Genomic DNA, 23,629 nt, shown 5'->3' with positions numbered 1-23,629 from the left:
GTTTCTTTTGGTTATTTATTTTTTTTAAAGTGCCTGTTTCCTGGTGGTGCAAATAAGCGGTTTAAATTTCTGGGTTGTGATTTTTGGAACATTCTGATTTAAGTAGCTTTAAATCAGACTGTAGAAGCCTGGTCCCTGTTTGGTCCCTGTTTGGTCCCTGTTTGGTGGTACATCCTGTTGCTTTGTGTTGTCTGTTCAGAGGAAGGTTCTTCCTCCAGCATGGTTAAGTGAATGACTTGAGAATCCTGCCGTAATTCCGTGAATGCATTGAGCATGCCTGTCTGTTAATTTTGAATTCATGCCTAGCAATGACTTGGCTCTGATTCTGTGGCTTATGTTCCTTTCAACATGAACTGAAATTTCCTACTGCATTTCATATCTGTATTTTTAACAGGAACAGAATTTTGTAGTTTTTTTCAGAGGTGGATTTTGTTTACCCTCCTAATACTTTCTGGAATTAATATGGAAAAATTATTTTTTAAAAAATGATTTATTTATCATTTGAAAGGCAGAGCAACAGAAAGGAAAAGATGGGGGGGGGGAGGTTGTGGGGAGAGGTGTCTTCCATCTACTAGTTCATTCTCCAGATGGCTGCAACAGCCACGGCTGGGTCAGGCCGGAGCCAGGAGCCAGGCTCTCCATCCTGGTCTCCCATGTGTGTGGCAGGCGCCCAAGGACTTGGGCCATCCTCTGCTGCTTTCCCAGGTGCTTAAGCAGGAAGCTGTATCGGAAGCAGAGCAGCTGTGACTTCAGCAGGCACTTGGATTTGGGATGTGGGCGTCACGAGTGTCGGCTTAACCTACTGTCCCACAATGCTGGCCCTGTCAAGAACCTCTTTCATTGTTGTGCTTGGTTGTTTCATAGTGAGCTCTGTTATTTTCTGACCTAATCAGAAATGACGACAGGGTAAGTACAGAAAGCCGAAAGCTTTCTCCTTTGCAGGAGACCAGAGAGTTGTGCTTGCACAGGCTTCTGACAGGGTGTTCTTTCCTCCCATTGTGTGTCTTGGCTCAGAAATGAAGTAGCTTCAGAGTTGAAGGTTTTTTGTTTGTTTGTTCTTTTTATTTGAAAGGAAAGATGGGTGCATACACACTGACACACATACACAGACAGACAGATCTCTCTGCTAGTTTACTCCCTAGCAGCCTGTCACCACGAGAGCTGGGCCAGGCTGAAGCCAAGAGCCTGGATCTCAGTCAGGGCCTCCCACATGGGTGGCAGGGACCCGAGTACTTGAGCCATTGCCTGCTGCCTTCCTGGGGGCACAGTAGCAGAAGCCTGGATTGGAAAGGGAGGGCCAGGACTCCAACCCTGAGAGGCAAACACAGCCTTGGTTTTGTTTTCAGGAGAGCTGAGTCACTGATGTGAAGACAGTCTAGGGACAGAAGGTATGGGGGACTTGGGGTGGCTGAAGAGCTGAGTGACCACCCCCGCCCCGCCAAAACTGGTGAAAAACTAAATCGATGTTGGCTGTGTTGGTATTTGACCAGCAAGTTTCTGAGCCCAGCTTGGCTAGTTGTGCCTGGCATAAAATCCCGAATTCCAGTGCCAGTGGCTTGACTTGGGGAGGAGAATTAGATGCACGCACCAAGCAGAAGTAGCTTAGTGCTACAGGAAAAACCAATTGTTTGCTGAGACAAAAAAGGAATACATGTTGTTCCTGATTTTTCAAAATCAGTGGTCCAAGAGTTGAGTTTAGTATTGGGAGTAAAGCGAGGTTCATTCCATGGGGCCATGTTATTCAAGGAGCTAGAGAGGTGCCAGCTACCAGGGTAGACACTCAGGGGCCATTCTGACTCTGCTTCCCCAGTATTCCAGTGCCAGCCCTGCACGTGGCTCAGCTTGGCCGCTGGCCGGGTGGCTGTGGGCGTTTTTGGAAGGGGAGTGACCCACCTGCTGAGATCTGAGTCCTGGGGTCTCTTGCTAGACTTGTTCCCTTCTCTGCTATGGAAGGCCTTGCAGGGATGTTAGTGCTGAGTGCCCTGGGAGGGATTTGAATCTGAACAGGCTACTCCCTCTCAGGGGTCGTGAAATTGTTCAGCCACATGGAAAACTCATTCACGGAGGCTCTCCCAAAATCACATCCCTTTCCTTTTATGTTTGAGTCTTAAACAGGTACAGTATTTGAGGCAAACCGCCTCACAATTGTTTCCCTACACTGTCTCCCAGTCCAGCGGGAGGCTGGCCGGTTGGTAGGCCTTCAGGCCATGGCATTACGGGCAGCTGGGTGGCCCAGGTCACTTCTGCATTCTGAATGCCACAAAGCCTTGTCAGATGCCTCTTTTTAACTGTTTCTGAACATTTCATTTACATTGAGCAACTACTTTGTTCAAGCTAAACCAGTGTTTGGCTGATTTCACTCACCTTGTGTTTGCTGTTCCTGTTTTGATGGCGAGTGAGTTTCTTCTTGCTATAATAAAAAATGAGCCATTTGCATTTATCATGTGAGAGGCACTGTTTTTTTTAATTGTTATTTTAAAAAACATCTTTAATAACAGTTTACCCACTTACGGTGCATAAATCAATGGTTTTTAATATGTAAGGAGTCTTCAGAGAGTTCATGGAAAGTGTGTACTATGAAAAGATCATGCGGGCCAGCATTGTGGTGCAGCTGGTTGGGCTGACACCTGTGATGGTGCCATCCCCTATGAGCTACTCCACTTCCAATCCAGCTCCTTGCTAATGGCCTGGGAAAAGCAGCAGAAGATGGCCCAAGTGCTTGGATCCCTGCACCCACTTGGGAGACCCTGATGAAGTTCCTGGATCTCGGCTTCAGCCTGGCCCAGCACTGGCCTTTTGGCCATCTGGGCGAATGAACTAGTGGATGGAAGATCTGTTTCTCTACTCTGTTCATAACTCTGCCTTTCAAATAAATAAATGTGTCTTTTTTAAAAAAGAAAACCAAGGGGCTGGCGCTGTGTTGTAGGTAAAGCCACTGCCTGCAGTGCTGGCATCCCTTATGGGTGCTGGTTTGAGTCCCGGATGCTCCACTTCTGATCCAGCTCTCTGCTATGGCCTGGGAAAGCAGTCGAAGGCCCAAGTCCTTGGGCCCCTGCACCTGCGTAGGAGACCTGGAAGAAAACTCCTGGATCCTGGCTTTGGATCAGTGTAGCTTCAGCCTTTTGCGGCCATCTGGGGAGTGAACCAGCAGAAGGAAGACCTCTCTCTCTCTCTCTCTCTTTCTCTCTCTGCTTTTGCCTCTCTGTAACTCTGCCTTTCAAATAAATAAATACATCTTTAAAAAAAAAAGAAAACTATTCATGATTTCAAATTGTTTTTGTACCAAAATAAACTTACCTTTTAATTCCATTTTATTCATGAACTTCAATTTGTTTTTTAATGTGAGAGAGAGAGAGAGAGAGAGAGAGAGAGAGAAGGAGTGAGTGAATTCCTGTCTGCTGGTTCACTACCCACGTGCCCCTAATGGCAGGAGCCAGGCTAGGACCAGGCTGGGACTGGAGCCAGGGGAGCAGGGACCCAAGAACTTACGCTGTTACCAGCTGCCTCTTGGGATCCACATTAACAGGGAGCCACAGTCGAGAACTGGTGCTGGGGAGTGAACCCAGGTCCTCCGATGCGGGACGTGGGCACCCTAACCTCTAGGCTACACTCCTGCTTCTCCATGGACCTTTTGAAATATCCTTTTTGGTACGTGCACCTGTCCCCAATACATTTCCCTGCCCCAGGAAGAAGCCTCTGTACCCCTTAGCACTCCCTGCCTGTTTCCTCTACCCCACTCTGGCCCCAGGCAGCTGTGATAAGGTGTCTGTCCCTGTGACTTTGCCTACTCTGGATTCCATATCAGTGGTGTCCTAAAATGTGAGGCCTTTGTCACATCATGTTTAAAACAGTTTTTAAGATCTGTTTTTATTTCTTTGAAAGGCCGAGGAACATAGAAAAAGAAACAAAGGTCTTGTATCCCCTTGTTCACTGCCTGAATTGGGCAGGGCTGAAGCCAGAAGCCCTGGACTCAATCCAGGTCTCCCAGGGTGAGCATTAGCAGGGAGCTGGAGTCAGAGCCGGGACTGGGACTTGAACCCAGGCAGTGTGGTGTGGGACGCAGGTGGAGCCGCCGTGCCTTGCCTGCCCCCAGTGAAGCACGGTGTGTCTGAGGTTCACCCCCTGCAGCATGTGGCGTACTTCATTTCTTGTTACTGCTGACTCACAGCCCACTGCATGGACAGACCACATTTTGTTGATGCATTCTGTCAGTTGATGGACGTGTGTGGTGTTTCTCCTTCTGGGCTGTTATGAGTGATGGTGCTGTGAACATTCTTGTACAAGATTTCATGTGGCCATGTCTGTTAAATTCTCATATGTATGTGTCCAGAAGTGGAGCTCTAGCTTCTGGTTTGCCTTTTTTTAATATATTTTATTTATTTATTTGAGAGGTAGGGTTACAGACAGATGGAGAGACAGAGAGAAAGGCCTTCCAGCCACTGGTTTACTCCCCAGATGGCTGCAACGACCGGAACTGGTCCAATCTGAAACCAGGAGCCAGGAGCTTCTTCCGGGTCTCCCACAGGGGTGCAGGGGTGCACTTGGGTCATCTTCCACTGCTATCCCAGGCCGTAGCAGAGAGCTGGATGGGAAGTGGAGCAGCCGGGACATGAACCGGTGCCCATATGGGATGCCGGCAGTGGAGACTTAGTCTACTATGTGACAGTGCTGGCCCCTGTTTGCCTTTTTGAGAAAGTGCCAGCTCATCTCAAAGCAGCCTCGCCATGTGACGCTCCTGCCAGGGCTGTCTGAGGGTCTGTTTCCCTTGGCCCTCAGCTGTGCTTGGACCACACCGTCCCCACTCTTCCCAGCGCGCTCTGAGAGTCCCGCTTTCTCCTTGTCTCCATCGCCATTCGTTGTGGCTTGGATTCAGGTTGTCCTGGGGGTGTGACGCGGTTTCCACTGCACTTTCTCCTTGTCTCCATCCACATTCGTTGTGGCGTGGATTCAGGTTGTCCTGGGGGTGTGACGCGGTTGTCACTGCACTTTCTCCTTGTCTCCATCGGCATTCATTGTGGCTTGGATTCAGGTTGTCCTGGGGGTGTGACGCGGTTGTCACTGCACTTTCTCCTTGTCTCCATCGGCATTCATTGTGGCTTGGATTCAGGTTGTCCTGGGGGTGTGACGCGGTTGTCACTGCCTTTCTCCTTGTCTCCATCCACATTCGTTGTGGCTTGGATTCAGGTTGTCCTGGGGGTGTGACGCGGTTGTCACTGCACTTTCTCCTTGTCTCCATCGGCATTCATTGTGGCTTGGATTCAGGTTGTCCTGGGGGTGTGACGCAGTTTCCACTGCACTTTCTCCTTGTCTCCATCGCCATTCATTGTGGCTTGGATTCAGGTTGTCCTGGGGGTGTGACGCGGTTGTCACTGCCTTTCTCCTTGTCTCCATCCACATTCGTTGTGGCTTGGATTCAGGTTGTCCTGGGGGTGTGACGCGGTTGTCACTGCAGCCTTGATCTGTATTTTCCTTACAGCCAGTGCTGTGAACATGTCATGCATCTGTTGGGCAATTTGTATAGTTTCTTTGGAAAAATGGCTGTTGAGATCCTTCGTCGATCTTTAAATTGGGCTCCACGTGGACCATTCCTTTTGTAATGTAGATACAGGATCTCATCAGGTACATGATTAGCAAACATTTCCTTGTGTTCTGTGTGTTGTCTTTTTGTTTTCTTGGTGGTGTCCTCTGAAGTGTTCCAAACTTAAATTTTGAAGAATCCCAGTTTATCTGTGTTGCTTGTGCTTTTGCTGTCGTACGTCAGCTCTGGGGTGCTTTATGTAAACTTCACACATGACGCAATCTAAGCCTCAGTGTTCAGGAGGTGGCTGCTGCCCTTGCCCCCGTCCAGAGGGAGCCGAGGTGCAGAACGTGTCGCTGGCTTGCCTGAGGTCACGGCCTGCAAGCTGTGATGTGGGAATTCAGACCTGCGGATTGTCTGCTGCAGTTCTCAACCGTCACAATCCATTCCTCTCTGTAGGGAATCCTGGGTTAAAAACTCTCTGCTGCCGGCGCTGCGGCTCACTAGGCTAATCTGCCTGCAGTGCCGGTACTCCAGTTCTAGTCCCGGTTGGGGCGCCGGTTCTGTCCTGGTTGCCCCTCTTCCAGTCCAGCTCTCTGCTGTGGCCCGGGAGGGCAGTGGAGGATGGCCCAGGTGCTTGGGCCCTGCACCAGCATGGGAGACCAGGATAAGCGCCTGGCTCCTGGCTTCGGATCAGCGCAGTGCACCGGTTGTAGCGGCCATTTTGGGGGTGAACCAACGGAAGGAAGACCTTTCTCTCTCACTGTCTAACTCTGCCTGTCCAAAAAAACAAACAAACAAACAAACAAAAAACACCTCTCTGCTTATTGGATTTGTGTTTTCTTAGTGGGAGTCTCATCTCTTCAATCAGTGCGGGTTTATTTCAGGTCCGTGTGGTCAGAATCATGGCCGCCAGCTCTTTCTGCACTAGTTGCCCTCCAGTGAGGGCCGCTGCCAGTTGACCTAACAGAACACCTTTTCTGGTCAGCACATGAAAGACAGGTGGAGTCACGACTACAGGAAGTTCAGGAAGCCTTCATTGATTTCGTCTCATTCCCCAGCGGAATAGAAAGCCCCCAGTTGATGTGACTGGAGGCCTGTCCTGAACAGGGTCCTTGTCGTCCTCTTACTTCTGCTCCCGCGCAGCGTCCAGCACAGCCCTGTTGTCCAGTACCTTAGAGCATGGCGCGCCTGACTCATCGCCTGCAGTGACAGATTTTGACGACAGTCTCTGTTGTTTGTTTATAAGGGAAAATATAGAAATACCTCTCAGGTATGTGAACAAAGCCTGGGCTTTTGAAAGCAGGTCCCGAAACTGTCCAGAGGGGCTTCCTCTGATTTAGTTCTGTCTCACACAGCAGAGAAATTCATTAACTAGGTTTGACAAGAGAAGTGCAGTATTGATTACGTGTCTGAATTAAAATATTTTGTCTCAGTTAAAGTAATCAGTGCCCACGCATGAATAAAAATAAGTTTGCATTTATATGCAACGTGGGGGCAGACTTGGGGTGTGTGTGAGTGTGAGTGTGTGTACATAGGCCCATACTTGTGTTTTCAGACTATTTGGTAGCTTTTCAGCGGTGTCCTAACTTTAGAATTCTATTTACAACAGCTTGACTGTGTCTGCAGCAGTTAGCACCCAGTTTATCCTGTCTTAGGCATGGACTCCCACTGTCTCTTAGGTAAAGATTTTCCTTTATTAAGTTTGGTTAGTGACAGAGTTACAGGAACTGTCATTTCTAGGCCTCTCCTTTCCATGCCTTTGAAGTGGTCTACACAGTGTGATTTCCTTTTCGTTTCTGGGGTTTTCATTATTCAACTAGAATTTAAAAAAAATCTTTTATTTATTTTCACACTTGTGTAAAGGAGAGACAGCCAGAGAAGTCTTCTGTCTCCTGGTTTACCCCCAAATGCCTGCAATGGCCAGGGCTGGTCCAGTCTGAAGCCGGGAGCCTGGAACTCAGTTGGGGTCTCCTGTGCGTGTGGCAGGGACTCAAGTACTTGAGCCTCCCAGGATCTGCACTGGCAGGAAGCTGGATCCCTGCGCAGTAGCCGGACTGGAACCAGGCACTCCATACGTGCAGGTGTTCAAGGGGGAGCGAGGCCTGCTGTGCTACCGCCCACCCTCAGAACTGCTGGAAATGATTGTTTTACTGTCTCGTATGAATCTTCCTAGGGACCTGATGTGTTTGTGCTTTTGCTTTTCTTTTTTTTTGACAGGCAGAGTGGACAGTGAGAGAGAGACAGACGGAGAGAAAGGTCTTCCTTTTTTCTGTTGGTTCACCCCCCAATGGCTGCTGCAGCCGGCTCACCATGCTGATCCGATGGCAGGAGCCAGGTGCTTCTCCTGGTCTCCCATGTGGGTGCAGGGCCCAAGCGCTTGGGCCGTCCTCCACTGCCTTCCTGGGCCACAGCAGAGAGCTGGACTGGAAGAGGAGCAACCGGGACAGAATCCGGTGCCCCGACCAGGACTAGAACCCTGGGTGCCGGCGCCACAGGCGGAGGATTAGCCTAGTGAGCGGCGGCGCTGGCCCTGCATTTCTAATTTTTGACAAACTCAAATGATTTCTAATTTGTAAAGTTCCTTTTCATGAATGATTCGTTTATCTTCTTACAATTAAATTTTTCCAAGTAGTGAATATACCTATTTCTTTTCTTTCTTTTTTTTTTTTTTACTTTTTTTTTTTTTACAGGCAGAGTGGACAGTGAGAGAGAGAGACAGAGAGAAAGGTCTTCCTTTGCCTTTGGTTCACCCTCCAATGGCCACCGCGGCCAGTGCACTGCGGCCGGCGCACTGCGCTGATCCTATGGCAGGAGCCAGGTGCTTCTCCTGGTCTCCCATGGGGTGCAGGGCCCAAGCACTTGGGCCATCCTCCACTGCCCTCCCGGGCCACAGCAGAGAGCTGGCCTGGAAGAGGGGCAACCGGGACAGAATCCAGCGCCCCGACCGGGACTAGAACCCGGTGTGCCGGTGCCGCAAGGCGGAGGATTAGCCTAGTGAGCTGCGGCGCCGGCCTAATATACATATTTCTAAAATAACCTTTTTCTTATTGTAAAAGGCTGTTCTCAGAATTTAGAAAATAAAGATTAAACAAAATACATTAAAAATTACCCATGTCCCACCCCCCATAAAATGTAGTAAAGTTTGAAATTGGGAAATAAAAGTCCTCCATATTTCTGAATTATTACTATTATTTTTTTTCCGAGGTGGTTTGTGTTACTCCTGGAGCTGTGATTCCTCCTGTGAACTTTAGGGTCAGCTGGCCAGCCCCCGGGATGAGCCCCCTGGGATTTTGAGAGGGACTGTGCTGAGTCTGGGAGACTTTGGCGAGTTGTGCCTCCTGAGAATCGTGTCTTCCAGTCCACGGACATAAGCTGCCTTTCTGTTTATTGATCTTTACTTTTTTAAGCAGTACTTTCAGTTCTCAGGTATCACTTTATACTTGTTTGTTGTTAGATTGATTCCTAAGAATTTTATTCTTTTTGATGCCATTGTGAATGGAACTGTTATCTTAATTTCATTTTCAAGTGGTTCTTTGCAAGTATATGGAAATAGGATTAATTTCTTATCTATCCTGTAACCTTGCTGAATGAATTAATGTATTAGCTCCAGTGGTTCTTTTAGTAGATTCTTTAGGATTTTCTGTATGAGAGATCATATCACCTGGAAATAGAGTTATACTTCTTCCTTTCCAACGTGGAAAATGGAACTTCTGATCGTGGGGGCACAGCCTTCCGTCTTCCCCGTTAAGCACCGTGTTAGCTGTGGGTGTGCTTGTCACCAGGTGGAGAGCGTTCCCTTCCGCGGTGAGCGCTTTTCTTATCGTCAGACGGTGTTGGACTTGCCGAATGTTTTTTCTGTGTCTGTCAGTGATCATGCGGCTTTTGCAAGGAACTCCATTTTCAGCTCTCACATAGAGGTGCAGGGGCCCAAGTACTTGGGCCATCTTTTGCTGCTTTCCTGGGCACAATTAGCAGGGAGCTGGATCAGAACTGGAGCAGCTGGGACTTGAACTGGTGCTCATATTGGATGCCAGTGTCACAGAGGGCAGCATAACCCACTGTGTCACAATGCTGGCCCCAGTGTTTTATTTCTTGCTTGATCCAGTTTGCTAGTATTTTGTTGAGGATTTCGGCAACTTTTTTTTTTTTTAAGACTTATTTATTTGGAAGACAGAGTTAGAGAGGGAGAGACAGAGATCTTCCATCTGTTGGTTCATTCCCCAAATGGCTGCAGTGGTCAGGGCTGGGAGCTTCTTCCAGTTTTTCCACATGGGTGCAGGGTCCCAAGCATGTGGGCCGTCTGCTGCTTTTCCCAGGCATATTAGCAGGGAGCTGGATCAGAAGTGGAGCAGCCTGGGCTCAAACCATCGCCCATGTGGGGTGCTGGTACTGCAGGTGGCGCTTCACTGGCTGTGCCACAGCACCGCCCCCTGCATCTGTGTTTTGAGATGGCGGTCTGCATGTTCTTCGCTTTGGCATCTTTCTCTGTTTCCTGGGAGAGTTGTTGTTTACTGATCAGTCTCTTCACTTGTTACGAGCCTGTTCAGATTCTCTCTCTCCTCTTGAGTCAGTTCTGCTATTTAGCTTTTCCCATCTCATCCAGATTATACAATTTAATGCCAATCAGTTGTTCGTCGTGTTTGCTTGTAGTCCTTTTTATTCCTGTGGTGTTGATCGTAACGTCTGCGTCTTAGCCCTGCTTCTAGTAATTTGAGTCTTTTGTCTTTTTTTCTTGGAGGTTTGTAATTTGTCAGTTTTGTCGATTACTTTAAACAGTCAACCTTTGATTTTGCTGATTTTTCTCTTCTCTGTTTCTGCTCTGATCGTTGTTGTTTCTTTCCTTCTGCTTGCTTTGAATTTAGTTTGCTTTCCATTTCCTAGTTTCTTAGGTTGCTGGCTTTGGATCATTCTTTCTTTTCAACGTGGGTATCTGTAGCTCCTGGCACTGCTTCTGTGGCCTTTCCTTTTGGGTGAACTGTGTCTGTTCTCATTCATCTTAAAGTACTTTCTGATTTCCCTTGAGATTCCTCCCTTGCCTCGCTGGTTATTCAGCAGTGTGCCGCCGCATTTCCAGGTTTGCGGATGTCCCGCAGGCCCCTGTGAGTCCTGAGGGAACTCTGTTGTTGTCGAACAGCGTATTTGCATGACTTGCATGTACTTAGGTTTGTTGAGCTGTATTTCAGGCCTAGCACGGCTCCATCCTGGAGAATGTTCCTGTGTGCCTGAGAGGAATGCGTATTCTGTTGCCGGGTGGAGCGTGGGCGTCTGCTAGGTCTACCAGTCGTCAGGCTCTTCTGGCAGCTCACCTAAAGCCACCCCACCTGCAGTGTTCCTGCATTTGTTGCTCTTGAATTCTTTTGATCTGCATCCCCAGTCTCACTCCAAGATTTTAGTTTCCTTGGGGGAAATAAGGGACAACAGACCCTTGTCCTAGGCTCTAGTGGAGCCTGGCAGCTGTCAGACAGGGCAGAGGGAGGCTTGGCTCACGTCCTGTTGGTCCTGGGTCCCTAGTGGTGACGGAATCGCAGCACAGATTGCTGTGGGGTCCTTGCCCAGGGCCCAGCACAGAGGAAGTGCACAGAGGGTATTGCAGCTCACAGAGCGATGCGCTCTGCTCACAGCCTGCGATCCCAGTGTGTAACCTGTTGTCTGCATTGTCATCTTCCTCTCGTTACATTCCCATGGTGTATGTTTCAGTGTTCTGTCTCTTCGGAAGTACATTCTGTTTTTAATAGACTTACTTTGTGGCCGGCGCCGCGGCTCACTAGGCTAATCCTCCGCCTGCGGCGCCGGCACACTGGGTTCTAGTCCCGGTCGGGGCGCCGGATTCTGTCCCAGTTGCCCCTCTTCCAGGCCAGCTCTCTGCTGTGGCCAGGGAGTGCAGTGGAGGATGGCCCAAGTGCTTGGGCCCTGCACCCCATGGGAGACCAGGATAAGTACCTGGCTCCTGCCATCGGATCAGCGCGGTGCGCCTACCGCAGCACCGGCCGCAGCGGCCATTGAAGGGTGAACCAACGGCAAAGGAAGACCTTTCTCTCTGTCTCTCTCTCTCACTGTCCACTCTGCCTGTCAAATAAATAAATAAATAAATAAAAATAGACTTACTTTGTGAGTTAGGTTACAATTCTGGTTTTTTAGCTGTTGATTTTTTTTTAAACAAAGGATTTATTTATTTTATTTGAAAGGAAGAGTTAGAGAGAAGGAGAGGCAGGGACAGAGATGTAGAGAGAGATCTTTCATCTGCTGGTTCACTCCCCAAATGGCTGCAGTGGTTGGGGTGGGGCCAAGCCGAATCCAGGAGCCAGGAGCTTAATCCGGGTCTCCCATGTGGTTGTTACAGCTCCAAGGACTTGGGCCATCCTCTACTGCTTTCCCAGGTGCATTAGCAGGGGGCTGGATTGGAAGGGGAGCAGCCGGAACTTGAACCCAGTACCCATATGGGTCGCCAGCACGGCAAGTGGCAGCTTTACCTGCTGTGCCACAGTGCCTGCCCTTCCCCAGCTGTTGCTTTAGAAATAAATTAAAACTTACACTTCTTTCAACAGTTTTAAGGGTGGCACAAAGGACTTTGATAGCCTCTGCATTCAGATCTGCCAGTTGTTATCATTTGCTTCATTATTGATTGCTCTTTGCACACCTGCATCTGTGGGCTATCTGAGAGTGACCTGCACACTTGACGCCTCCAAGTGTACTTCCCAAGGACAAGGTCATCACACAAAACCAGGGCGGTTCACACGGGGGCAGTGCCTTTCTCCACTTGACCAGCCTCCTGCCGCAGTACAGTCCCAGTTCCCGGTCATGCAAGACCTTTGGTCTCCACATCACTGAATGCCACTCAGACTGGAATGGTTTCTTTCTTTCTTTTTTTTTTTTTTTAGATTTATTTATTTTTTGAAAATCAGAGTTACACAGAGAGAGAAGGAGAGAGAGAGAGAGGTCTTTTTTTTTTTTTTTTAAAGATTTTTTATTTATTTTGTTTGAGAGGTAGAGTTACAGACAGAGGGAGAGACAGAGAGAGGTCTTCCATTCTCTGGTTCACTCCCCAGTTGGCCACAATGGCTGGAGCTGCGCTCATCTGGTCAGGAGCCAGGAGCTTCCTCTGGGTCTCTCACATGGGTGCAGGGGCTCAAGCACTTGGGCCATCTTCCACTGCTTTCCCAGGCCATAGCAGAGAGCTGGATGGGAAGTGGAGCAGCTGGGACTTGAACCAGTGCCCATATGGGATGCCGGCACTGCAGGTGGCGGCTTTACCCGCTGTCCACAGTGCCGGCCCTAGACTTCACTGGTTCTAAAGGGAAGCCTCGATACAGTCTTGTTAGACTTGTCCCCAGTCTGCTCACTTGGTCTTCATAGGCCTACCAGGTGAACGCGTTTCCTCCATGGCGCTGCCAGCACACCGGTCGTGGAGCCTTCCAAGGCTGCCACTGAGATATGTGACAAGTGATACCTGATTTTTAGTGAAGGTGGGCATGTTTTTTTTTTTTTTTTTTTTTTTTAACAGGCAGAGTGGACAGTGAGAGAGAGAGACAGAGAGAAAGGTCTTCCTTTGCCGTTGGTTCACCCTCCAATGGCCGCCGCGGCCGGCGCACCGCGCTGATCCGATGGCAGGAGCCAGGTACTTATCCTGGTCTCTCATGGGGTGCAGGGCCCAAGCACTTGGGCCATCCTCCACTGCACTCCCTGGCCATAGCAGAGAGCTGGCCTGGAAGAGGGGCAACCGGGACAGAATCCGGCGCCCCAACCGGGACTAGAACCCGGTGTGCCGGCGCCGCAAGGCAGAGGATTAGCCTGGTGAGCCGCGGCGCCGGCCCAGTGGGCATGTTTTTACATGTTTAAGGACCATTTTGAATTGACTGCTCATATCTATTGCTCATTTCTTTATCTGTTGGATTATTTTTTCTCTGAATTTTTATTACTTTATATATTAAGGGGATTGGTCTTTGTATACATTGCAGGTATTTTCTCCATCCTAGTCCCCCCCAGCCAGTGCAGCTGCTGGGTCCTGCCGCTGGAGCGCTTTGTCCTGGCAGCTGCCCGGTGTCAGGTGCACGCCTGTGGACACAGTTTTCCTGTAGAGGCTCCACTGTAGCTGGGGCCGGTTGCACCCACGCTGCGGTGGTCTTGCCCTTGTTCCTGGGCTGGATCGCAGCTCTCAGGCTTGGTCTGGCTCCAGCCTGCTGGCCGTGCCATGGTTGCCGTCCTGGCGGTTTCCTCGTCGAGGCCTGTCCTGCTCTCCACGGTTTTTGCCGTTTTCTCTCCGACCTCAGGCACCTCTGCCTTATTCCCTGCTCTCTGTGCTTTGCTTTATCGGTGTGTCTGAGTTTCTGGGGTGTGCCTTGTGTGCCATCCTGTGCGTAGTGGTGACCACCTGTGAATGGATGGCGGGGGGGCTTTGCACTGTCTGAGAACACTGTGGCGGTGTTGTTGCTGCCTCCCCTCCCCCACATTTCTCCTTCGTCACGCCCTTTCCTTTTCTTGCCTCCAGTTGAGGTTTTAGCCTGCTGGTGGGCATTGCTGACCCTGTCATGTTCCCTGTGGGCTGTCAGAGCCATGGATGTCAAAAACGACCGAATCTTTGCACCAGATTCTCAGTGCTCTTTGTTCTTGCATTGAGTGACACTGAGTCACTTTGACCCGGAAGCTGTCCCGTGAGCTTTATCTCCCTGCAGGTCACGATCTCGGAGGCTGACTCAGGGTGCCATTCTCTAAAGGTGGAGGGACTTCTGCTCCTTGGCCATGGTTGGGGACCTCCCCTCGTGCCTGGTCGTGCATTATTTAGAGGAGATGAGGCTGTGCATGGGGAATGAGAAGCCAGATTCACTCTCACCTCCTACCCTCGGTATCTTTCTTTTCTCCAGGGAAAAGAGGAGTGGAAACCCACCAGTACAAAGGCAATTTGTTAAAGCTGAGATAAATAAAAACTCCCTGCAATTTACCAAAAATCAACTTGTGTCAGAAACAGATGTGCTATAAGCATGACTGCCACACAAGGCACGATAGCACTGTGGTAGGAAGTCGGGCCCAGGGTCGGTCCTACTGTGGGCTCTCCAGCCCTGCCATCGTGAGCCCTAGTAAGCACGCTCGACCTCTCCAGGGCCTCACCCCGCCTCCCGCAGGGCTGGGCACGCAGGAGACCTCCCTCCTGGGGTTGCCGTGGGCATGGGTGACAGCTGCACAGAAGCCCTGGGTGTTGGTCCCCATTTCCTCTGTGCGAAGCCTGCCCATTTGCTGCTCAGAAGGTGCCTGCGCTGGGAGGTGGCTGGCTTGCTGTCAGGTCTCACTGACTTGAGTCTGCTGTTAGCTGCTTTCCCCGAGTGCTCCCTTTCCTGTCGTCTGTTATGGTTCTTCTCAGCCACACCACCAGCCTCGTCATGCCTCTGCTGCAGTTCTCCCTCTGGAAGGATTCTGCGTATGAGATTTTCTTCATTCTCCTTTTTTGGAGTGTCTCTGTCTGTCTGACCGCCCCTCACCCATCCATCCATCCGTCCATCCCCTTTTCTGTCTCTGCATTCTCCCTCTGTCTTGTTCCAGAAGCATTTGAGGCAGCTTAGAGAACAGAGAATAGGAGGTAAGCAGGTGAGAAAACTGGACCATGATTAGAGAACATGGGTCAGACATGAGCAGTGTGAGGTGCACGACCTTGACCATGCTCAGTTACGAGGACGCGCAGCTGGCTCCTGGCTGGCCTCTGTTGGGCGCCAGGAGGCAGGCCTTGTGGGAGGTGCTCGCTGTCCATCAGATCAACAAGAGGAGGAGAAGCCTAGCTTTTCCAGCTACTGAGGCGTGGAATATTTTTTTGAGTGTTTTATGAAATCAAAGAATGTTTCATCTTTTTTTTTTTCGTGCCAGAGTCTGCTGTGGGTGTTTCTATTCCAAGGTGGAAGTGTCTCCTAAACTCTTCCCCGTGTGGGTTTGATGGTGGGGAGGTAGTGATCCTGCTCACAGACAGGCAGTGGTCAGAAACAGATACCAGCCATGGAGAGGATACACGTATCTGTCGTCGCGTATCTTAAAAATGCTCTCACGTAGTCTGTCTCTGCTGAGGACACCTCGTGGGCCCTGGCTAGCGCTGAGCACGTCAAGCTGGGACAGAATGCGTGTGGGCCTCACCACCGTCTTCAGGACACCTAAGCCAGTGGTGAACATGGAACTTCTCTGTGGTGCAACTCGGGTTCTCTGGAGCACATTTCAACATGGTGGAAGATGTATTCTGAGCTAATTAACATTTCATAGAATGGTGAGACTGTTACAGGGAGTACATAAGCTCTGAACGTTTCAGCACTATTTCACCACCTCATACTAGGGCAGGGCGAAGTCTTACCTTACTCACTTCCTCTTTCAAGTAACAAAGAAAAAGTCAAAGGTTATTTCTTTTCTTCTTCTCGGTTTGCAGGCGCCCTCACCACCAATGGCATAAATCCCGACACCAGCACTGAAATTGGACGTGCAAAGAACTGTCTTAGCCCTGAAGACATCATTGACAGATACAAAGAGGCCATTTCCTATTACAGCAAGGTGATTTATTGCTTTATAAATTTCTCACAGGATCGTGTTGTTTTAATCAGAATTTCCTGTTTTACCCTGCGTAGTGCTGTAGTGTCTCTTCACTATTTGCTTTTGTAAGTGCTCACATGTCCTTCCCTAATGCATACTCTCTGGCTAAAATAGGGTTTTCCCCTGATTCATATTAAATATTATAAATTTGAAGAAAGGGAAAGGCTCTCATACCCCAGGTCCATGGAGACACTCGCTGTTAACACGTTGCTGTCTGTCTTCTGGTCCTGTTGTCAGTGTGTATTTCTGCCTCCTGGAGGTGGGGAGCATGGGATACCTACTTCCCTGCGTTTTTCAGCGCATTATGTGTTTTTCTATGTGATCAGATCTTCCTTGCTGCGAGTCTTAAAGACCTAGAGAGCAACCTGTCATGTGAATGCACCGTCCTTTTTACTTTGGACTTTGCTGAGTGGGCTCACTGAAATACTGAAAAAGAAAACTCCGTTTATTCCAAGAGTGGTCTGAAGTGACCAGTGAAAGCCCCTCCCTGCTGACCCTCACTGCTGCAGATGACGATGAGCGGTGAGCTGTGTGCCAGGCATTGCCCAGGTGTCTGCGGAAGATGTGCAGGCCTTTGCTGGCAGGCCCGGGGCATGCTGGCCCTGCCCTCAGGCCCAGCAACACACAGATCCTGGGTGTCCTCCTGGCCCGGGCTGGCTGGGTCTTTCTGAGAATGTGGAAAAGTCTTCTTGATGGTGCACGAAATTGCTTCTTCCTCAGGTTGTCTTGTGAGAGACTCCCAGACAGCTGCTCCTACCGAGCCCACGATTTGTTGCCAAAGTCCTCTGTCACTGGTTGGTGCTTAGACTGCCTCACCTTTCCACTGTTGACAAAGACACTTTACCTAATACTCTTGTTTTTTTTTTTTTTTTTTAAAAAGATTTATTTATTTGTTTGAAAGGCAGAGTTACACAGAGGGAGAGGCTTAGAGAGAGAGAGAGAAAGAGAGAGAGAAAGGGAGAGGTCTTCCATCCGCTGGCTCACTCCCCAGATGGCCACAATGGCTGGAGGTGTGCCAATCCAAAGCCAGGAGCCAGGAACTTGCTTTGGGTCTCCCACATGGATGCCTGGGGCCCAAGCCCTTGGGCCATTCTCTGCTGCTTTTCCAGGCTATTAGCAAGGAGTTGGCTTTGAAGTAGAGCAGATTGTACAGGCTGTTCACACTGACCACAGATGTTCACACTGTTCACACTGACCACAGGCTGTTCACACTGCTCACACTGACCCCACGCTGTTCACACTGACCACAGGCTGTTCACACTGCTCACACTGACCCCACGCTGTTCACACTGACCACAGGCTGTTCACACTGCTCACACTGACCCCACGCTGTTCACACTTACCGCAGGCTGTTCACACTGTTCACACTGACCACAGGCTGTTCACACTGACCACAGATGTTCACACTGACCACAGGCTGTTCACACTGACCACAGGCTGTTCACACTGACCGTAGGCTGTTCACACAGTTCACACTGACCACAGGCTGTTCACACTCTGTTCTCCAGATTCCCCCTCAGTAGTGAATGAAAGGACGTAGAATTATTCGTGTAACCAGTCCTCTCTTAAGGAATATGCTTTGCCTTTGGTTTCCTCCCCACGTTGGGACAGTGCTCTGAGAAGTGTCCCCTGGTTTCCTCCCCACGTTGGGACAGTGCTCTGAGAAGTGTCCCCTGGTTTCCTCCCCACGTTGGGACAGTGCTCTGAGAAGTGTCCCCTGGTTTCCTCCCCACGTTGGGACAGTGCTCTGAGAAGTGTCCCTTGGTTCCCTCCCCACGTTGGGACAGTGCTCTGAGAAGTGTCCCCTGGTTCCCTCCCCACGTTGGGACAGTGCTCTGAGAGAAGTGTCCCCTGGTTCCCTCCCCACGTTGGGACAGTGCTCTGAGAAGTGTCCCCTGGTTTCCTCCCCACGTTGGGACAGTGCTCTGAGAAGTGTCCCTTGGTTCCCTCCCCACGTTGGGACAGTGCTCTGAGAAGTGTCCCCAGATATGATTCTTTCCAACTATTCGGTTTCAGGAGAGCAGCTCTAGAAGTGGCCTTGTGTGGAAGAGGGGACGATTTTCTAGGGTTATAATTCTTTCTTTTTGTTTTTAAGTTTTATTATTTATTTGCAAGGAAGATTACACACACACACACACACACACACAGAGAGAGAGAGAGAGAGAGAGAGAGAGAGAGAGGTCTTCCATCCACTGGTTCACTCCTCAGCTGGCTGCAATGGCCAGAGCTGGGCCAGGCTGAAGCCAAGAACCAGGAACCTCATCTGGGTCTCCCATGTGGGAACAAGGGCCCAAGCACTGTGCTGTCTTCCGCTGCTTTCCCAGGTGCATTAGCAGGGAGCTGGATAGGAAGTGGAGCAGCCGGGACCCGGACCACAGTGCCGTCCCTGGGAGGCAGGAGTCTTAACCACTAGGTCAAACGCCTGCCCCTGAAGTTGTTGTTAAGTTGGTTATCACCATGAGATGCCAGTGATGTAACACAACTATGCGTTTCAGAGAACCCTTGTGTTTTTCTCCTTTTCCTTTTTCTCTAAAAAGATTTATTTGAGAAGCAAATTTACACACACACACACACACACACACAGATAGGTCTTACATCTGCTGATTCATTCCCCAAATGGCTGCAATGGCCAGGGCTGGGCCAGATTGAAGCCAGGAGCTTCTTCTGCATCCCATGGGGCTGGCAGGGGCTCGAGCACTTGGGCCATTTTCCACTGCTTTCCCAGACTATTAACAGCAAGTTGTATCAGAAGTGGAGCAGCCGGGACTTGAACCTACTCTCATGTTGGGTACTGGCATGGTAGGGGACTGCTTAATCCACTTTGCCACAGTGCTGCCCCTAACTGTTGTACTTTTCTGTGTGTGAATGCCATACCCAGTGGCCCCCACTGGATGAGGGTGGAGCCCTGCCTTTGGTTTTCAATCAGAGAATGATAACGAAATCTTGGGCAGACTTTTCCTGGCTTAATGATTTTTGGCCAAGGAAATCCTCTTAGAAGAGAGGATTGGGGGAGTAGCCGTTCTGATAATGCGCTGGTGTCATCATGTTTTTTATTTTTATTTTAAAAGATTTACTTGTTTATTTGAAAGAGTTTCAGGGCCAGCGCCGCGGCTCACTAGGCTGATCCTCCGCCTTGCGGCGCCGGCACACCGGGTTCTAGTCCTGGTCTGGGCACCGGATTCTGTCCCGGTTGCCCCTCTTCCAGGCCAGCTCTCTGCTGTGGCCAGGGAGTGCAGTGGAGGATGGCCCAAGTCCTTGGGCCCTGCACCCCATGGGAGACCAGGATAAGTACCTGGCTCCTGCCATTGGATCAGCGTGGCGCGCTGGCCGCAGCGCGCCAGCTGCGGCGGCCATTGGAGGGTGAACCAATGGCAAAGGGAAGACCTTTCTCTCTGTCTCTTTCTCACTGTCCACTCTGCCTGTCAAAAAATAAAAAATAAAAATAAAAAAAAAGAAAGAGTTTCAGACACACACACACACACATTCAGTGACAGAAAGACACAGATCTTCCATCTGCTGATTCACTCCCCTGATGGCTGCAACAGCCAGGGCAGGGCCAGGCCCTATCCAGGAGCTTCGTCCAGGTCTCTCATGTCAGTGGCAGGGCCTCTTCCGCTGCTTTCCCAGGTGCATTAACTGGGAGCTGGAGCAGAAGTAGAGCAGCCAGCACCCATGTGGGATGCTGGTGTCGCAGGCGGTGGCTTTACCTGCCACGCCACAGGGCAGGCCCTGATCGTTGTATTTCGGCAAGGAACCTCAGGCAGTGCACAGCCCTGTGCCTGCCTCCCTGTGGTGTGAGGAGACTGAAGTGGGGGCTAGATGTCTGGGTCACATTAGCACAGTGGAGGGTTTGGACAGGAACCTAGGTGTTAATATTCCCTGGTTCCCAGGTGACATGACAGTGGCGTGGAAGGGCCACTGTGATTGTAAGATCATCAGAAAGATGATTGACTGTGGGGTTTTCATTTTAGAAGTGAATGTGAGGGGCCAGTGCCATGGTGCAGTAGGTTAATCCTCCGCCTGTGGCATCGGCATCCCATATGGGTGCCGGTTCTAGTCCCGGCTGCCCCTCTTCCAGTCCAGCTCTCTGCTGTGGCCTGGGAAAGCAGTGGAGGATGGCCCAGTTCCTTGGGCCCCTGCACCTGTGGGAGACCTGGAAGAAGCTCCTGGCTTTGGATTGACGCAGCTTCAGCTGTTGCGGCCATCTGGGGAGTGAACCAGTGGAGAAGGGACCTCTCTCTCTGTCTCTCCCTCTCACTGTCTGTAACTTTACCTCTCAAATAAATGAATAAAATCTTTAAAAAAAGAGAAGTGAATGTGACAGTTCCCTCGTTGGTCTTGAAGTGCTGATTGCTGGGTGCTGTCCTGGGACCTTGGCTGTGAAAGTGGGGATGAGCCGCAGCCCTTGCTTGCCAGGGCCTGCATTAAAGCACAGTGGCTGAGAAGACCACGGCTTCTTCGGGAACGTCCCTTTTCCTCATCCTCACTGGTTCTGTACCACTTCCCACTGTGACAGACACGATGCTGTGAGTAATTTTTACAACTCCATGTGACACCTCTCTGAAATATCATTTAAAATATGTAAATTTCACCAAAAATACATGGAAAATACATGGAAAAATACATGGAAAAAAGCTCAGGCTGGCTTTCACTTCAGTAGAAACTGTTTTGAATTTTGAAGGGAAAGTGGTGATTTATTTCAGTGGAACAAGTCCCTCTGTTAGTTTTTTTGTTGTTATGTTGAATGATACACAATTTGGGTTTCTGGCTTCAGTGTGGGTGTTTAGGTGAGGATAAGCTTCTGTTCCCGGCTCTCTATGGTGCAACACGTGCACCATGTCACAGACCACGTCACGTTACACACGTGGAAAGCAGGCAGAGGTGAAGCCATGCCCAACCCAGCACAGCAGCTCCGAGGTCCTCGTCCCACTTTTACTGGCTGTTGGTGGGAGAAGCGGCCGATTGTAACTCAGCCTCTTGGTGACTGGCAAGCAGGCAGTCTGTGTTCTCACCAGCAGCTGCGCCGGCCCAGCCCAGAGCAGGTCTTAGCCTAGCTTGTTGGTGAAGTGCATCGATTTCCATGCCCTGTTGACTCCGTGAAAGAGCACTTGTGTGTTCCCTCCGTGCAACCTCAGGTTCTCGGGACTGGTAGTGCTCTTGCACTTCACATCTATGACCCCTTTTTTCCTTTAATCTGCTGATTCACTTTTCAAAATATTTTATTTAAGGAATACAAACTTTATGCATTTAATATATACAAATTTGGGACCATGGTGAATCTCCCCTGGCCCCCACCTCCCTCCCACCCATACTCCTACCCTTCTTCTTCCTCCCTCTCCCTCTCCCTCTCCCATTCTTATTTTTTACAAAGATCAATTCTCAGTTAATCTTATACTCATAACATTAACCCTACACTAAGTAGAGAGTTCAGTGAGTAGTATGAAGAAAAAAGAAAAAAAAAAAGAACAAAAACAACAAGAAAAACATTGTTCCTCCATAGTGAAGACAAGGGCTGTTCAAAATCATTGCATCTCAAGGTGTCAGTTTGGCTACTTTAGATTACCTTTTAGGTACTCTATTAGATCCACAAATCAGAGAGACCATATCGTATTTGTCTCTTTGTGACTGGCTTATTCACAAAGTATAATGGTTTTCGTTGTATACATTTTGTTGCAAATGACAGGATTTCATTTTTTTCACCTCTGTATGGTATCCCATAGTGTATATATACACTGTAATTTCTTTATCCAGTATCTAGTTGATGGATATCTGGGTTCCATGTCTTAGTAGCTATTGTAAATTGAGCTGAGATGAACACAGGGGTACAGATCACTCTTTCATACGCTGATTTCATTTCCTTTGGGTAAATTCCCAGGAGTGGGATGGCTGGGTCATTTGTTAGGTCTATATTCAGCTTTCTGAGGTGTCTCCATTCTGTCTTCCACAGTGGCTGCACCTGTTTACATTCCCACCAACAGCAGATTAGGGTTCCTTCTCCCACATCCTCACCAGCATTTGCTGTTTGTTGATTTCTGTATGAGAGCCATTCTAACACGGGGTGAGGTGGAACCTCCTTGTGGTTTTGATTTGCATTGCCCTGATAAGGTAGCAATTCTGAGTACTTTTTCATGTGTCTGTTGGCCATTTGAATTTCATCTTTTGAAAAATCAGCAATTTGTCTTCTAACTTGGATATTCTTTCTTCTGTTTCACCGAGTCTGTTGTTAAGGCCTTCCACTGCATCTTTTTATTTGTTCTATTGAATTCTTCATTTTTAATATTTTGTCTTGATTTCTCTTTAAGATCTCAATTTAATGGGAGAAATTTTCTTTCATGTCGTGTACAGATTTCATTAGTTCGTGGATTTGCTTCTGATTACTTCTGAGTAATCCTACAATAAATTTTTTGAATCCCCTTTCTGGCATTTCTTCAATATCTTCATCTTCATGATCTAGTATTGAAGTGTTGTGTTCTTTTGGGGGTGTCATGTTGTCTTCCTTATTCTTGTTTCTTGCATTGCTGTGTGTATTATTAGGCATTTGTGGAGATACTTGTTGGCTTCTTTTTTGTTTTCTTTTTTTTTTCTTTTCATGTGATGTTTTTTATCTTTGGACTATGCCTCTGTGGCTTAGTGGGGTGTCTGCTTTTTCAGTGAATACCCAGAGGTTTGTGGTGGGTGTGACCAGTGACTCTGTTCAGTGTTCAGTGCTCCAGGGTAAAGGGAGTGTCCAAGGTAAAACTCAGGTTCGGCTTGGTAAATCTGTGGTTTTTTTTTTTTTTTTTTTTTTTTTTTTAATGGGAGGGGATGTTTGTTCTGCTCTGTGAGAGTACTACCTGGGTGCTAGCCCTAGTGAGAACAGTATTCATCCATGCTGCTTCAAGAACCACACAAAGGATCCATGCAGTCCTTGGTGTGAACGCAGATCCTGGAGCAATGATCCTCACCAGGGAATCAGGGAGCCCTGAGCATGTGGAGCCACCACAGTGAGTGCACACAGACCCAGCCACACCCTGCACCCTCCCATGTAGCCAGTGTTCTCACAGTCCTGGCACACAAGGCTCCCACAGTCAGGAGCACCCAGTCCCCTATCAGTTCTCCCAGCCAGACTCAGGTGTCTCTTCTTGGCTGGTTGCTGGGCGTGTAGACGTGAGTTGGCACAGCTGTTAAATATATCCAAAATGGTAAAAAAAAAAAAAAAAAGTGGTGTCTGTCCTCTTTCCATTTGTTACAGGATGCCAGGACAGGGTGGTCTCAGAGAGAGCAATGTGCCCCTTTTTTTCACCTCTAGGTTGGCAGGTACACTGTCCCCACAGGGCTGGACTCCTGCCAGGTTCTTCCTGCAGCTCTATCTCTAGTGGCTTGGGCTGCGGTCTGGTCTCATCACTCTCCAAAGCTGGCGCTGAGGCTTGGCTGCTGGGGTGTTGAGTTGTGCACATCCACACCCTCCATGCAGGTCTACAACGTCCCTACAGTTTGCGTGGAGTTCCTCTGCCATTTTCCTCCTGATCTTCCCTTAGGCGGTAGTCCTTCTACTTCTGAAAACCACCTTCCTCT

At 49.4% G+C, this 23,629-nt stretch overlaps 1 protein-coding gene across 4 annotated transcripts in view; it reads left to right on the top strand.

The window, feature by feature from the left end:
* The window catches only part of TRAPPC9 (trafficking protein particle complex subunit 9), a 564,887-nt gene that overhangs the window by 25,150 nt on the left and 516,108 nt on the right, over nucleotides 1–23,629 (top strand). For all 4 annotated transcript variants that reach the window (XM_070075538.2, XM_089335766.1, XM_089335765.1 and 1 more), the window contains one exon: nucleotides 15,915–16,036. In XM_070075538.2, coding sequence (XP_069931639.2) covers nucleotides 15,915–16,036 — 122 coding nt within the window. The remainder of the gene's footprint in view (nucleotides 1–15,914; nucleotides 16,037–23,629) is intronic.

Source organism: Oryctolagus cuniculus, chromosome 6, assembly GCF_051225735.1.
Source record: "Oryctolagus cuniculus isolate XC-2025 breed Fujian yellow rabbit chromosome 6, ASM5122573v1, whole genome shotgun sequence".
NCBI classification, from domain to species: Eukaryota; Metazoa; Chordata; class Mammalia; order Lagomorpha; family Leporidae; genus Oryctolagus; species Oryctolagus cuniculus.
This window is presented reverse-complemented; position numbering and strand designations above follow the sequence as displayed.